The sequence below is a fragment of the Bombina bombina genome, chromosome 5 (genome assembly GCF_027579735.1).
Source record: "Bombina bombina isolate aBomBom1 chromosome 5, aBomBom1.pri, whole genome shotgun sequence".
Lineage (NCBI taxonomy): Eukaryota > Metazoa > Chordata > Amphibia > Anura > Bombinatoridae > Bombina > Bombina bombina.
Genome location: NC_069503.1, coordinates 624,728,565 through 624,746,119, shown reverse-complemented (window position 1 = coordinate 624,746,119; position 17,555 = coordinate 624,728,565). Strand labels below are relative to the sequence as shown.

The following is a 17,555-nucleotide window of genomic DNA, read 5'->3' as shown; positions in this document are numbered from 1 at the left end:
TCTTGCCCAAGCCTTGGCGAAGAGAGAAAGTCTGCCCCCTACTAGATCCGTTACCGCACCGGGGGCTGATCTTTCATGCTGTCTTAGAGGCAGCAGCAGGTTTTTTGGCCTGCTTTCCTTTGTTCCAAGCCTGGTTAGGTCTCCAGACCGGCTTGGACTGGGCAAAATTTCCCTCTTGTTTTGTATTAGAGGAAGTTGAAGCTGCGCCACTCTTGAAGTTTTGAAAGGCACGAAAATTAGTCTGTTTGGTCCTTAATTTGTTGGACCTATCCTGAGGAAGGGCGTGACCTTTTCCTCCAGTAATATCAGAAATGATCTCCTTCAGTCCAGGCCCGAATAGGGTTTGCCCCTTGAAGGGAATGTTGAGAAGCTTAGACTTTGAAGTAACGTCAGCTGACCAGGATTTAAGCCATAACGCCCTACGCGCCTGAATAGCAAAACCTGAGTTCTTAGCCGTTAGTTTGGTTAAATGAACAACGGCGTCAGAAACAAATGAATTGGCTATCTTAAGAGCTTTAAGCTTGTCAAGGATATCATCCAATGGGGTTTCTACCTGTAGAGCCTCTTCTAGAGACTCAAACCAGAAGGCCGCAGCAGCAGTGACAGGGGCAATGCATGCAAGGGGCTGGAGAATAAAACCTTGTTGAATAAACATTTTCTTAAGGTAACCCTCTAATTTTTTATCCATTGGATCTAGGAAAGCACAACTGTCCTCGACAGGGATAGTTGTACGCTTAGCTAGGGTAGAGACTGCTCCCTCCACCTTAGGGACCGTTTGCCACAAGTCCCGCGTAGTGGCATCTATGGGAAACATCTTTTTAAAAACAGGAGGGGGGGAGAACGGTACACCTGGTCTATTCCATTCCTTAGTAATAATTTCTGAAAACTTCTTAGGTATTGGAAAAACATCAGTGTAAACAGGCACTGCATAGTATTTATCCAATCTACACAATTTCTCTGGGACTATAATGGCGTCACAGTCATCCAGAGTTGCTAAAACCTCCCTGAGCAACACGCGGAGGTGTTCAAGCTTAAATTTAAATGTAGACATATCAGAATCAGGTTGAAGTGTCTTCCCTGAGTCAGAAAAATCACCCACAGATAGAAGCTCTCCTGCCTCAGCTTCTGCACATTGTGAGGGGATATCAGACATAGCTACTAAAGCATCAGAGAGCTCTGTATTTTTCCTAGCCCCAGAGCTGTCTCGCTTTCCTTGTAACCCTGGCAGTTTGGACAATACCTCTGTAAGGGTATGATCCATAACTGCCGCCATGTCTTGTAAGGTAAACGCAATGGGCGCGCTAGATGGACTTGGCGTCCCTTGAGCGGGAGTTATAGGTTCTAACACGTGGGGAGAGTTAGTCGGCATAACTTCCCCCTTGTCAATTTCCTCTGGTGATAAATCTTTTAAAGCCAGAATATGGTCTTTATAACTTATAGTAAGATCAGTGCATTTGGTACACATTCTAAGAGGGGGTTCCACAATGGCTTCTAAACATAATGAACAAGGAGTTTCCTCTATGTCAGACATGTTTAACAGACTAGTAATGAGACCAGCAAGCTTTGAAAACACTTTAATTAATGTGAAAAAGCAGAATATAAAAAACGGTACTGTGCCTTTAAGGGAAAAAAACAAACATAAAAACTGCAAAATAGTGAAAAAAGCAGTTAACTCTATGAAATTTTTACAGTGTATATACTAGACTAAAATAGTATTGCACCCACTTGCAAATGGATGATTAACCCCTCAGGCTCAAAAACGAAGCAAAAAAACGGTAAAACCGTTATAACAGTCACAAGCAAACTGCCACAGCTCTACTGTGGCTCCTACCTTCCCATAAAACGACTTTTGTAGTCACAAAAACCCTTTACAGAGGTCCAATATGTCAGGGGACTCCTTCAGGGAAGCTGGATGTCTCAGAATGTAAAAACGACTGCGCAATTAGAGCGCGAAAATAGGCCCCTCCCACCATGCACTTAAAGTCAGAGGGCCTTAAAAAACTACTCCTAGGAGTAAAATAACAGCCATGTGGAAAACTAGGCCCCAAATAAAGATTTATCACCCTTAGTAAAAAACGTTCTTTATAAATCCTGTAAACGTTTAACATACTAAGCCATAAAAGCAAGTAACATGAATATTACCCTTTACTGCAAGCATGATGCCAGTCGTTTATTAAATCACTGCAATCAGGCTTACCTTAACCCCTTAATGACCACAATGTACCCTGTATGTCACTGGTCGTTAAGGGTTTTTTCAGGACATAATAGCACAAGTCTAGCAAGAACACGCTATTAATGCCCTCCCTCCAGCAGGCTTTGTGGAATAGAGCAGTCTCAACGCTGGTGGCAAGACCGCGTTATAAAACAATCAAGTCCCAAAAAAAGGCCAGTGACATACAGGGTACGTCGCTGGTCCTATATATCAGGCACTGTCAGCATTTTCTAGACTTCTTATCATCTCTCTAGAAAAAAATATACTGAACATACCTCAGGGCAGTTAACTCTGCAGGCCGTTCCCCCAGCTGAAGTTTTCCCATACTCTTCAGTTATGTGTGAGAACAGCAGTGGATCTTAGTTACAACCTGCTAAGATCATCAAAAACCTCAGGCAAAACTCTTCTTCTAATTTCTGCCTGAGGTAAAAACAGTACAACGCCGGTACCATTTAAAAATAACAAACTTTTAATTGAAGATAAACTACACTAAGTCACCACATATCTCTAGCTACTTCCCTTGTCGAGAGCTGCAAGAGAATGACTGGGGGTGGCAGTTAGGGGAGGAGCTATATAGACAGCTCTGCTGTGGGTGATCCTCTTGCAGCTTCCTGTTGGAAAGGAGAATATCCCACAAGTAATGGATGAATCCGTGGACTGGATACACCTTACAAGAGAAATTATGTTTTCCTTCCATAAGGCAGGGAGAGTCCACAACTTCATTCCTTACTGTTGGGAAAACTATACCCAAGCTCCAGAGGACACTGAATGAATAATGTGAGGGAAGAAAAAAAGAGGCGGACCGCAGCCTGCAAAACTTTTCTCCCGAAAGCTGCTACAGTTGTAGCAAACACATCAAACATGTAAAATTTAGAAAAAGTGTGTAAGGAGGACCAGGTAGCCGCCTTACAAATCTGATCCATTGAGGCTTCATTCTTAAAAGCCCAAGAGGAAGCCACTGCTCTAGTGGAATGAGCCGTTATCCTCTCAGGAGGCTGTCGTCCCACTGTCTCATAAGCTAAGTGGATGACACTCCTCAAGCAGAAAGATAGGGAAGTCGTAGTAGCCTTCTGCCCCTTACGCTTCCCTGTATAGATGACAAACAAAGAAGAAGATTGTCTGAATTTCTTAGTAGCCTGAAGATAGAACTTTAAGGCATGAACCACATCTAGATTGGAAGCAAGCGTTCCTTCACTGAAGAAGGATTAGGACACAAGGAAGGAACAACAATTTCTTGATTAATGTTACGATCCGACACCACCTTAGGGAAGAACCCTAATTTAGCATGTAAAACCTCCTTATCAGCATGGAAAACAAGATAAGGGGAGACATATTGCATAAGCAGAAATCTCCGAAACTATGCGTGCAGAGGCAATAGCCAGCAGAAAAAGATCCTTCCAAGATAATAATTTAATGTCAACAATATGCATAGGTTTAAACAGAGCCTGCTGCAAAACACTAAGAACAAGATTTAGGCTCCAAAGCGGAGTCCCAAATCTTAACACAGATCTGATCTTAGTCAGAGCCTTAACAAAGGACTGCACATCCGGAAGCTCAGCCAATCTCTTGTGCAGTAACACCGACAGGGCCCAAATCTGTCCCTTCAGGGAACTAGCAGATAGACCCTTCTCCAGTCCATCCTGGAGAAAAGATAAAATTCTGGCAACCTTAAACTTATGCCAGGAAAAGCCACACTCTTCACACCAGTGCAAGTAAGTCCTCCACACTTTATGGTAGATACGATGTGAACCAGAGTGTCAATAACACTCTCAGAGAACCCTCTCTTGGCTAAGACTAAGCGTTCAATATCTACGCAGTCAGCCCGCGAGAATCTAGATTTTGATGAACGAAGGGACCCTGTATCAGCAGATCTCTGCAACAAGGTAACCTCCACTGAGAAGATGAGGACATCCCCACCAGATCCGCAAACCACGTCCTTCATGGCCACGATGGAGCAATCAGAATCACTGATGCGAGCTCCTGCTTGATGTGAGCCACCACACGAGGGAGAAGCAGTAATGGAGGAAAAAGATATACGAGTCTGAACCTCCATGGAACTGATAGGGCATCTATCAATTCCGCCTGATGTTCCCTCGACTTTGACCCGTACCTGGGTAGCTTGGTATCGAGGCGGGATGCCATGAGATATATCTCCAGCATCCTCGCTGCATATCTCTGCAAACACCTCAGGGTGGAGAGACCATTCCCCTGGGTGAAAGGATTGCCTGCTGAGTAAGTCCGCTTCCCAGTTCTCCACACCCAGAATGTGGATCGCTGACAGCGTACATATGTGAGTCTCCGCCCACTCTAGTATCTGAAATGCTGCTCTCATCGCCAAGGAACTTCACGTTCCCCCCTGATGGTTGATGTAGGCAACCAAGGTTATATTGTCTGATTGGAATCTGATAAACTGGGACGAACCCAGAAAGGGCCAAGCATGTTGTAAGGGTCTGAGATGGAATAGGGCAAAAGGAATGATGTCCATACAGGACACCATGAGTCCGATCACCTCCATACACTGAGCCACTGAGAGTCTCAAGGAGGCCTGGAGGGCAAGACATGCAGTAGTTAGTTTGCAACGTCTCTGTTCTGTGAGGAATATTCTCATGGATATGGAATCTATTATTGTCCCCAGGAAATTCAACCTTGTACTTGGAATAAGAGAACTTTTTTCCAAGTTTATCTTCCATCCATGTGATCGAAGAAGACTGAGAAGATACTCCGAATGTTCTTCCGCTAGACGAAAAGATGGTGCCTGCACCAAAGATATCGTCCAGGTAAGGCGCTACTGCAATACCTTGTGTTCTAGCAACGGCTGGAAGAGCCCCCAGAACGTTCAAAAATATCCTTGGAGCAGTAGCTAGGCCAAACAGAAGAGCTATGAACTGGAAGTGCTGGTCCAGAAAGGCAAACCTCAAGAACTGAAAATTTTCATATACAAACAGGAAGTCCCAATATAGCGCTCAAACTAAACTGCAGATCCAGAATCCAATGGATATACGGGAGCAGTGTATCAAATTGAAGTATGCACAGTACCTTAGTCCTCCGGTGTTTGCAATCGCTGCATAGTCTCCCGGTCTCGGTCTGTCCTCCTTGTCTGAACCCTCCTGAAATCCTTCGTCACAACCAGGCGTGACCAATCTACTCGGCTCCTTTCTTAACACAGCATCCACTTGTGGAGCTCCCCGCTAACCGCCAGCAGACCTCTGCAAGTCTGCATATAATCCTCAGCCAAAAATAGAAAAAAGGGCGAGTCGGGGCCACAGGCTTAAGAGTTTAAAAGGGTAATTTTATTGCTATACTAGTTAAAATAGTGAATTCACAGCATAAGACATAACAGGTCAGATCTGAGACAGCAGCGGTCTGACATGTTTCAGCTCACTGCCTTAATCATAGACCGTGCTGTCTCAGATGCACAGCCTCCTTAAATTACAAAATCATAATGACGTGCAATGTCTAAGTTTAACTCCTTAGTTACCTGCTAACACATATATGAATATTTTTCAATCTAATGCAAAAGGACTATATAGATATTTAGATGCTGCAAAACGTTACTTAGCAATAGATATATAAAGTTATTGACAACATGTTAAATAAATAAACAATCTATCTATTATAGCAATATTCAATCTATTATATAACAGATTGTTCACAAACATTGCTTAGAGTTACACAACCAAATTTTGGGTATTATAAAGCTAAGGAGTGTCACTTTTTGTATTTAACATTATGACAGTTTAAAGAGAAATTATCTCAATACATCCTATTATATTTATGTATTTCATAGCTTAATCCCTGCTAGATGTATTTGGGTTTCCTCATAATAACTTGGCAATATTTAGGGAACTTAACCCCATTTTATTATATTGAGCTTTAACTAGATGTTGTTGTAACATATTATCTCTCTAAACTTAATATCTATTGTGGGTGTATGGGAAAGACAGAAAATAAGGAAAGGGGTATGAAGCAAAATTCTATAAATATTATTATACATTAGTGGGGCCACTTGACAGTATATACTCTGTAACAGGACCAGAATAAGCTCATATGTCCAAAAAGTGCTCATTCTGTTTAACATCATAAATTAGGAAAATAGAAAATGCATTTCATTGCGTCTAATGCCGAAAGAATTATCTCCAGCAGTTTATAAGGTCAGTATGTATATTTAGGCCCCTAGGGGCCCTCGTTTCCAATTTGAAGATCCAAAATGCCTTGCGCATGCGAAGCAGTTTGTCTCTGTCATCCCCTCTACTGGGGACTCTAACCCATTCAATAACTTGCCACGATAGATTGTTTGTGCTGCTATTGTGACAAAATTTGAAGTGTCTCGCTACTTGTGAGTCTGGATCTTCTGATTTGATATCATAGATATGTTCCTTTATCCTCTCTCTAGCTTCCCTTGTGGTAAGACCTACATACTGTTTTAAACATTCTTGGCATGTTACAAGGTATACTACATATGTGCTGCGACAGTTTGTGCATGCATCCATAGTAAACACCCTTTGTGTGTATGTTGATTGGAAAGTTTTACCAGTTAGGGTGTAGGAGCAAGCTTTGCATCTAGTAGCACCACATCTATAGTGGCCCTTGCATTCCAGCCAGCTTGTGGGTCTTTGTGGATTTATTTTAATTTCACTTGGGGCCAGAATATTCCCCAGGGTTTTGTTTTTTCTTGGGATGCATTTACATCCTTTTTGTACTATCTCATAGAGATCTCCATCTCCTTTGAGGATCGGTAGGCATTCATGAATAATATTTGCAATCTGATCAAATTGCTTGCTATAATTTGTTACAAACATTGGTACATTGATCATCTTTTTGTCTTTATGCGCTCTATTTGTATTGAGCATTTGGTCTCTATCCATTCTAGATACTATATTGTATGCTTTAGTAATTTGCTTCCTAGAGAATCCTCTCTGTACAAACCTCTCCTTAAAGTCCCTGGCCATATTATGATACTCTGTTATCGAAGAGCAATTCCTTCGTAAACGAATGAATTCTCCTTTAAGTATGCCAAAACTTGTATGTTTGGGGTGCATACTTTTAGCATGCAAAATGCTATTACCTGCGATCTGTTTCCTATGTAGTTTGGTGACTACTTTACTACCTTCACTAGAAAGTGTAAGGTCCAAATATTCAATACTTATTTTACTTGCATTACTCGTAAAGCTCAGACCAACATCGTTGTCATTGAGACTTTCCACAAATTTGATGCCTTCCTCAGACGATCCCCGCCATATTAGGAGGAGATCATCTATGAATCTCCGGTACATCACAATATTTCTCCTCTGGCTGCAGCTCTCTCCATATATATGGGATAGCTCCCACCACCCCATATATAAGTTTGCAAATGAGGGGGCAAAAGTGGCCCCCATCGCTGTACCTCGTTTTTGCAGGTAGAAGCTGCCACCAAAGGAGAAATAATTGTGCGTTAGCAAAAAGAAAAGAACTCTTAGTATAAAATCTTTATCTGTATTACTGTAACCTGTATATTTATCCAGGAAGAATGCCACTGCAACCATGCCTTTATCTAATGGTATGGTTGAGTACAGGCTAACTACATCAATAGTTAACCACGAAAATTCTGGTTTCCAATTAATGTCTTTTGTCAGGACCAGTAGGTGCTTTGTATCCTTAAGGAATGAGGGAAGAATTTTAACTAAAGGCTGTAGAATACCTTCCATCCATCTTCCCAAGGGTTCCAACAAGGATCCAATGCCAGAGACAATAGGACGTCCCTCGACATTGTCAAGACCCTTGTGTGTCTTGGGGAGATGGTGGAATATAGGAATTCTGGGGTTTTTGACCCATAGATAGGCTTTAGTATCGTCATCAATGATGCCTAATTCATTCCCATCATCAAGGATCTGTCTCAAGCTTAGTTGGAAAGCATTAGTAGGGTCAAAACTTAATTTCTCGTATACCTCTGTTTGACTTAATTGCCTTTCTGCTTCTAGGATGCAATCCTGTTTGTCTAAGACAACAATGTTGCCACCTTTGTCACTTCTACGTATCACAATATCATGTTTAGACTTAAGCCTCTGTATGGCTTCCTGTTCTGATTTGGTCAGGTTGTTTGATCTTTCATGTTCCGTTACAACAGATTCCTGTAATTTATGTAGTTCTGCCTCTACACGTTTATGAAAGGATTCTAAATAGATTCCTCTTTTTCCTGTAGGGTAAAATACTGAAGTCGGTTTAAATTTTACTTTAACATTTTCTCCTTGAGATGACTCCATTTCTAAGTCTAATAGGGATAGATAATCAGTAGCCTCACTGAATTCAACATTATCATACACATTAGACCCTACCTCACATGTGTCAGAAGTATTTTCTTCAATTCTACTCTCTCTGAAGCATTTCTTAACTGTTAGATTTCTCACAAATTTGTTTAAATCCAGCAATGTCTCAAAGAGATTAAAATTGGTAGAGGGAACAAATCCTAGGCCATATTTCAATACTTTTTCTTCCTCTTCATCTAGGTCTGTATTTGAAAGATTCAAGATGGTTAAATCTTGTACTTGTTCTTCTGTTTTATTTGGGGTCTTAGTGTGTACCTGTTTGTCCCTGCGCTCTCCCCCCCCCCCTCTTGTGTGACCTCCTCCTCCTTTTAGGTTGGGCTGGTCCCTTTGAAAAACCTGCCTCTCATTATTGGCTGTTTCTATAATGCTATCATAGGTGGGTTGCAATTGGTATTTATTTTTGTTCTTTACTTGTGTTATAGGGGGCTCATTAGATCTTAGAATCCCTCCTATTGCACCTGTGACATGTTGGTTACTATAGGCTGCATTAGGTGCATTACTGGTTTCTATATGTGTACTATGTGTATTAGGCTGACTCTCATACATTCTCTGCTGATTACTGCATGCCTCTGTGAGTATGGTAGAGTTGGTTTGAAAGTCTCTATCCTCTCCTGATTCTCCATCTGTGTCCGAGAATGTGACTCGTCTTCTATTTCTTCTCCTTGATCTGTCATAATGTTAAATACAAAAAGTGACACTCCTTAGCTTTATAATACCCAAAATTTGGTTGTGTAACTCTAAGCAATGTTTGTGAACAATCTGTTATATAATAGATTGAATATTGCTATAATAGATACATTGTTTATTTAACATGTTGTCAATAACTTTATATATCTATTGCTAAGTAACGTTTTGCAGCATCTAAATATCTATATAGTCCTTTTGCATTAGATTGAAAAATATTCATATATGTGTTAGCAGGTAACTAAGGAGTTAAACTTAGACATTGCACGTCATTATGATTTTGTAATTTAAGGAGGCTGTGCATCTGAGACAGCACGGTCTATGATTAAGGCAGTGAGCTGAAACATGTCAGACTGCTGCTGTCTCAGATCTGACCTGTTATGTCTTATGCTGTGAATTCACTATTTTAACTAGTATGGCAATAAAATTACCCTTTTAAACTCTTAAGCCTGTGGCCCCGACTCGCCCTTTTTTCTATTTTTGGCTGAGAACTGAAAATTTTCCCTGTGTATCGAAACATGAAGGTATGCATCCTTCAGGTCTATGGTGGTCATAAACTGTCCTTCTTGAACCAGAGGAAGGATTGACTGTATTGTCTCCATCTTAAAAGAGGGAACACTCAGAAACTTGTTTAGGCACTTTAAGTCCAGAATTGGACGAAAAGTTCCCTCCTTCTTTGGAACCACGAATAGGTTTGAATAACACCCCAAACCTCTTTCTGCTGTCGGTACCAGGACAATTACTCCTAGAGAGAAGAGATTCCGTACACAACTTAAGAAGGCAGCACTCTTTTCTGGTCTTGTAGACAGACTGGAGAGTAGGAATCTGCCCCAGGGCGGATGAGACTTGAATACTATCCTGTATCCTTGAGATACAACCTCCAGGATCCAAGGATCCTGTACATCCTGGAACCAAGCGTCTGAAAAAAGAGATAGTCTGCCCCCTACTAGATCCGATCCCAGATCGGGGGCCGCCCCTTCATGCCGATTTGTTCTCAGCGGGCTTCTTAGTCTGTTTGGACTTATTTCAGCACTGAGCTGGCTTCCAAGTACACTTGGGCTGCTCGGACTTGGATGAGAATTGCTGTCGTCGTGATTTGTCAGAACAAAAGGAAACGAAAATTAGACAATTTTCCTGTTCCTTTCTTTTTGACATTTATGTGTGTATATATATATATATATATATATATATATATATATATAAATAAATACAAAATTTGGTTTTTTAGCACACCTTACAAAAAGTTTAAATCCACATCTGGGAGTGCTGCCAATATGACCCAGTAATTACACAAACAAAGAGGTATCAGCGCACATCCATTTTCCAAAGCACAACATATTTTTTGAACTGCTGCAAAAAATTGCCTGCAAATACATCAAGAGACAACTATTCTTTTTTAAATAATATTGGGAACTTAGTCACACAATATGGCCATATTTTGCTTAGCCAGTCACCACTTACAAGGTGCCCCAATTCGACTGGTCCTAACACTACAGTCCTTTTGCCACAGAGGGCTGAATCATTCCTGCTTTTACTCTTCATAATAGAATGAGACTCCCTGGCTTTTTATTCACAACTCTATTACACTGTTATGAGCACACCTGAACTTGGGTGGGGTGTTTAAACCAATGGGAGATGGTCAGTCTCCCTGGTAATTTTAAATACAAATACAAAATTTGTTTTTTTAGCACACCTTACAAAAATTTTAAATCCACATCTGGGAGTGCTGCCAATATGACCCAGTAATTACACAAACAAAGAGGTATCAGCGCACATCCATTTTCCAAAGCACAACATATTTTTTGAACTGCTGCAAAAAATTGCCTGCAAATACATCAAGAGACAACTATTATTTTTTAAATAATATTGGGAACTTAGTCACACAATATGGCCATATTTTGCTTAGCCAGTCAACACTTACAAGGTGCCCCAATTCGACTGGTCCTAACACTACAGTCCTTTTGCCACAGAGGGCTGAATCATTCCTGCTTTTACTCTTCATAATAGAATGAGACTCCCTGGCTTTTTATTCACAACTCTATTACACTGTTATGAGCACACCTGAACTTGGGTGGGGTGCTTAAACCAATGGGAGATGGTCAGTCTCCCTGGTAATTTTAAATACAAATACAAAATTTGTTTTTTTAGCACACCTTACAAAAAGTTTAAATCCACATCTGAGAGTGCTGCCAATATGACCCAGTAATTACACAAACAAAGAGGTATCAGCGCACATCCATTTTCCAAAGCACAACATATTTTTGGAACTGCTGCAAAAAATTGCCTGCAAATACATCAAGAGACAACTATTCTTTTTTAAATAATATTGGGAACTTAGTCACACAATATGGCCATATTTTGCTTAGCCAGTCACCACTTACAAGGTGCCCCAATTCGACTGGTCCTAACACTACAGTCCTTTTGCCACAGAGGGCTGAATCATTCCTGCTTTTACTCTTCATAATAGAATGAGACTCCCTGGCTTTTTATTCACAACTCTATTACACTGTTATGAGCACACCTGAACTTGGGTGGGGTGCTTAAACCAATGGGAGATGGTCAGTCTCCCTGGTAATTTAAAATACAAATACAAAATTTGTTTTTTTAGCACACCTTACAAAAAGTTTAAATCCACATCTGGGAGTGCTGCCTATATGACCCAGTAATTACACAAACAAAGAGGTATCAGCGCACATCCATTTTCCAAAGCACAACATATTTTTTGAACTGCTGCAAAAAATTGCCTGCAAATACATCAAGAGACAACTATTCTTTTTTAAATAATATTGGGAACTTAGTCACACAAGTGTATGAGTTTGTCTGGAAACTCTTAGTTGATCACAAGATTTCGCTAAGGCCTATACTTATGTTATATAATCTTTACTTTTTTTTCAGTTTTTGGGCATTTAATATGTAAATTTCTTGGATGTTTTGCTAAGCTATCATTTGAAGGGATTTTATTGCCATTTCTGGCACTAATGAGGGCCAGATTACAAGTGGCACGCTGATAGCACTGGTAACGATACACAATATCACTGGACAGTGCTAACATTAGTGCACTACTTGATGGTACAAGTCCATGGTAAATCGCGTTTGCCAAAGAAAGGTTCGTGTGACTGATATCACTCTAGCGCAACCTATACTTTCAAAGGAGATCGCAAACGCATTAACATGCACTCATATTACAAGTTGGAAGTTACAGGTTTACGCTCAAGCAAAAGCCAAAACTGTCCCAGAATATTTAGCATAACTTTTGACCTGAAGTAAAGTGTAAGGATTAAAACAAAGTTGCACAAAACACATCAAGTAAAGTACATACATACACTTTTTTAATAAAACATATAATTTAAATATTGATAAAAAAAAAGTTTTGAAAGGTTTAAAAAAGGGATCTGGTAAATGGCAGCGTTTGACTGGAAAGGGTTCCAATGTGTACATGTATATATCAGTGGTTGACAAATTCATTCAAAATCTAGGAGCCAGCCCAAAAAGTTAGGAGCCATCATTTTTTGTGCAGCTATATATACAATGTCTCAAAAACTATTTGCCTAGGCAAAAGCTATTTTCCTGAAATTACTATTTGCCTACCATATATATATATATATATATATATATATATATATATATATATATATATATATATATATACATACATACACACACACACCATTTTGAGCTCTTCCTAGTCAAATACCTTGAAATATGCAATATCATCCATATTCACTTTTTATGTTTTAATGTGAAAGAAAGAAAGAGAAAGGGGCACACAAGGCACGATTCAAGTGACATTTTTTTACCTACCTCTCTAGAAAGCCCGGCCATTGACCGGGGGAAATACATCAAAGATCTAGTCACACACAACATAGCAGTGTCTACGGACTGTTTTTCAGCTATTAAAGACTGCAGGAGGTGTCTGGAAACCCAGCAGAGACTTTCCATAGCCCACAGGGCAAACCATCTGAGCCCAAGGAGCTTTACCATCACACTGCATCTGACTGCCTGTTTTTAACTTCTATCTCGTAAGTGCAAAAATGTACGTTGCGTGTATATTTGTGTATTAAAAATTTCACTTGAATTGTGCCGTGTGTGCGCCTTTCTCTTTCTTTCTTTCATATTCATCACACACTGAGCCAAGGGAGGGATCACTTTGCTGGACAGAGGCTGCACCTGAGAGGCATTGTCCCCACCTGAACATAATGTTTGGATATCAGAACCTAATCTGTGTTATCAAGAACACTGTCATGGATTTACTTTTTAAGGTACAATCTCTCTTTTGGATAAGGGCTCAGGAATTTGCCCTATATCATCCAACTAGGAAAACAGTTGGGAACTGAACCATTTAACTCTTTTAACAACTAGTAATTGCATACTTAATGCTTGAAGTTTGTGTTTAGTACTATTGTGGACACTATAACTGTGCATATACTTTTAGATACCTTTACAAAACTAGTTTTTTTATATTTTACATAATTTTTATGAATAACCACTACAAATAACCACTAAGACATAGCGCAAAGATCATCTTCCATCTTTTTGTTATTTTATGTTTTAATGTGTTTTGAATAGAAATACTTGAAATTCCTATGTTCCTTATTTTTTTTAAATATATATACAGTATATGTGTGTATATACAATGCTGGTATTATTAAGTAGTGCACTCTCGCACTGGATGAGGGTGTCCACTCTGGTGTATGCAGTCGATACCTTCATATTGCGCAGGAGTTTGCAAACAACATGACTATGAACCACTGCACACCACTATTTTAAAAAGAAGAAAAATGCACATAACAGACAATAAATACGACATTTTAGAAGAAGCAAAAACAAAAATGTACTTTTCATTAGCACACAAACATAAAAGGTTCATTAGAATTTTATTTTAAAAATAGAATCTTACATTGTAAATGTTAATGTAAAAAAACTACATATTCATGAAACTTAAATATGGTATACATTCTGAGAAAAGATAACTTTTACTACATGCAACTTAAAACCTATGAATTGGAGTAAAGCAATGAAAATCTATAGGAGTGAAGAGAAAAACTGGAGGATTCTACATTCCACATGTCCGGCCTCCCCAGCAGCTAAGGATTTAAAAACCGATCCATCTATGATCTCCGTAATCCTTATATACATAACCAAACTAAATCGCAAAATAGATTTCTTTACGGAAGTCGTCTTTTTTTTCAATAAAATTTAAAGATTCCAGCAGCAAATTTACAAAAACACTATTTTTTTTTCATTCAAGCTTTTCAAAAGTGACAGGTAAAATGTTGGGAGTGTGCTGTTTTTCTGTTGTGAAAATGGAAAATACATTTTAAGACATTGGATGATGAGTACTTTGGACCACCACAACACGCTGCCCTGATAAAAGGTAAACAGATACATTTACATTGGATAAAACAACAAAAAACGAGAGATGGTGACGGCATATTGTAAAGCAGCATATTGAAACAATGCTATTTTTTTCTTATTGGTTTTTGCATAACGCACACATACAAACGGTAGCAGCATCTTTGGATTAAAATTTCCATTAAAAACTTCACAACAGAGCTTTTGATAACAATTTAACAATGCTAATGATGAACAGAACAAAACATTCACATTTTATAACAAATGATGTTTCAACCTGACAAGTAAATTTGTTTATGATGTACAATGGTTCCAAAAAGATGAGAAGGTCGGGGCAAAAAAATAAACACTTCAACAAATGTATTAAATAGTCTGTTGTTCCCCTTACAAGAGAAACTTCTTTGCTTGCATCCAATAACATTTTACTGAAATCTTTCATTCTTTGCAGTTGCTACTTGCTCTCTAAAAATGTGAGATTGGCTACATGATGCTCCAAGGATTTCACTCCAAAAGCTTCTACAGATTTTCCCTCCAAATTATCCTCGTTTGTCACATTTTGTATTCGGTTTTCCCTCCATGGTTGTGGGGATCGGAAACATCCATTACCCGATTTGCACTGCAAGAAAAAAATTGTAACATTTTTAAAATGTATCTACCAGAGGTAAGATGGAAGGAAAGTATGAAATTTAGTTATTTTACACTGAGTTAGAAAGGTGATAATTTGTGCAATCAGTCGCTCAGATCTTTCCTTTTTTTGAAGATGGAGAATGTTTATAAATGTAGAAAAGAAATGGTTTATCCTTGTCCACATCAATAACTGCACTTACAAAAGAAAACAGGATTGCACCCATAAAAAAGGTTTCAAGAGGAATGGCACACTATAACATTTGAGGCAAGTAGGGGTTTATTGAGTGCAGATCTAAGAGAAAATAGCCTGAAGTCGGTGTTTCGTTGGTACTTGACACCCGAGAGACTGGCGCACTCTGTCAAGGGAGGCTCCGGTTTCTGCTATAGAGGATGCGGGGTAAAAGGGTACATACATACATATGTGGTAGGAGTGCCCCAAGGTTAAGAATATATGGGATCAGACCTCAGACCTCTTGTCCAACTTGATTGGAGACCGTATAAACATTAGTGCCCCACAGGCCTTATTAAATGCTAGAACCCAGGGTTACAACTCCCACATAAACACCTTTCTTAGAATAATCTTCACCACAGTTAGAACCTTAATAGCCAAACATTGGAAGACGGGAGTACCAACTTGGCCGGAGATTACCAACAAACTTGCCGGAATGTATGCTATGCATGAGACAGCTGCCCACCTACAAAATAAGATGAACTCATTTGGGAAAATCTGGTTCTACTGGATAATGGGGGGAGCCAATACCAACCCCTGTTAAATCACATAATAGAGAGAGACTGAGAGGTAGTTGTAGATACAAACCATAGCACAGACAGAGATATGGCTGCGACATCCAGAGATAAGAGGCCGAAAGCAGAGCATTCAGCATTCTGACAGATTTATTATCGTTATTACTGTTCAATTTATATATGTTTTCCTTTTTTTTTTCTTTATGTATACCTTTTATTACTTTTGTATTGTTCTTATCAAAAAAGAAAAAGTGCAACTGGGGTGCTGGGGGCCTGGCTCCGGACTGGGTCCCTTAATCCTTTTTTCCTCACAAGCCTTTATATGTCATACCATATTGTTATGCCCAGTGTGGGTTGGGTCATTGGTGGCCCAGAATTACTCTATGTATGCTCATTTTGTTATGATATTTTTGCACTTAATAAAAACCATTTCAACTAAAAAAGGTTTCAAAGACCCATCTTGAAAACCTATCACCTTTAATTTGTATGACAGAGCAGCATTTTTTGCTGAACAAAGTGAGGTAAAAGTTGTTTAATAGTAACAAATATGGTAGTACCAGTTCTTACTGCTAAAACTAAAAAGTTGATAAATACAAATGTTCATGGTCATCAAAATCAGCATTTTCAGCAAGTGAGCATAAGGATGAAGTAGCTATCATCAAATGAGCGCTAGCAGGAAGTAACTATCAGCCAATTAACATTAGCGAGAAGTAAGTATCTATCAATCACCTAATGAGCCTCAACAGAAAAGACATAACTAATACTTTTAGCTCACTTTTTTTCCAGTATCACAAAGGTTGCTGTTTCATACTAATGATGACAAAGTACAGTGTCACTTTAATTGATTTCATTTTTCTCTCTTCATGTCCATGGCAACCATTTTATGAAATGTGACATGCCAGACCAAAACCAAAAAACCTTGGTGGGTATAAATACAAATTAAATACCAGATATTTTGCTAATATTTTGTATTTGCTACAATTGTACAAAGCTTAACGTAGTGTCCTATTGCCCTGTGAAGAATTGTGTAAATTTCCACATTGTCACTTTAAAGAAGTAATTAATTTAGGTTTTACCTTCTGTTGATCATAATGTTTAGAATTAAGAAAGAAAGAAAAAAAACTAAAAGTTTGTCACATTTGCATGCCTTGCTTGTAGGCCTTTAGAAAATCCAGCCGGGGAAGTTTTTTTTGTGTTTGACTAAACATGAAGATGACCAGTCTTTTGCAGAAGACCTGTTCAACTGTTTTAATTGTTTATGAGACTTAAAAATAAATTATAGGTTTGATGTGATTAATATCCCATTTTAACAAGTGTTGAGTTCCTTTAAACCATAATATTCTGTTTTAGTCTTTCCTTTTTCATTCAAGATGCTCAAACCCCCCCCCCCCCCCCAAAAAAAAAAAAAGTGTTTGAGATATACCTGGCGTTAGGTCATTTGAATTCTTGTTGGAAGATCTGGGGTAAGTAGGCAGAACTGGGATATTAGATGGAAATGGTGAAGCAAACTTATGGTGAACCGGTCATTCCATTAGTATGTCAGACCACTGCCTGGTGGTAAAGGTGAACTTTCTTGAACTGTTGTTATAAGGTGTTTTGGAGAAATCACCTGTATGTGCCTGGCATTTTAAACT

The 17,555-nt window shown here is 39.1% G+C and overlaps 1 protein-coding gene across 1 annotated transcript in view; it reads right to left on the bottom strand.

Moving 5' to 3' along the window:
- Positions 1-14,055: 14,055 nt before the first annotated feature.
- Positions 14,056-17,555, bottom strand: part of CTNNAL1 (catenin alpha like 1) — a 727,303-nt gene continuing 723,803 nt past the window's right edge. The window contains exon 19 of the mRNA XM_053714583.1: positions 14,056-15,166. Within this exon, the coding sequence (XP_053570558.1) occupies positions 15,002-15,166 (165 nt within the window). The 3' untranslated portion in view covers positions 14,056-15,001. The remainder of the gene's footprint in view (positions 15,167-17,555) is intronic.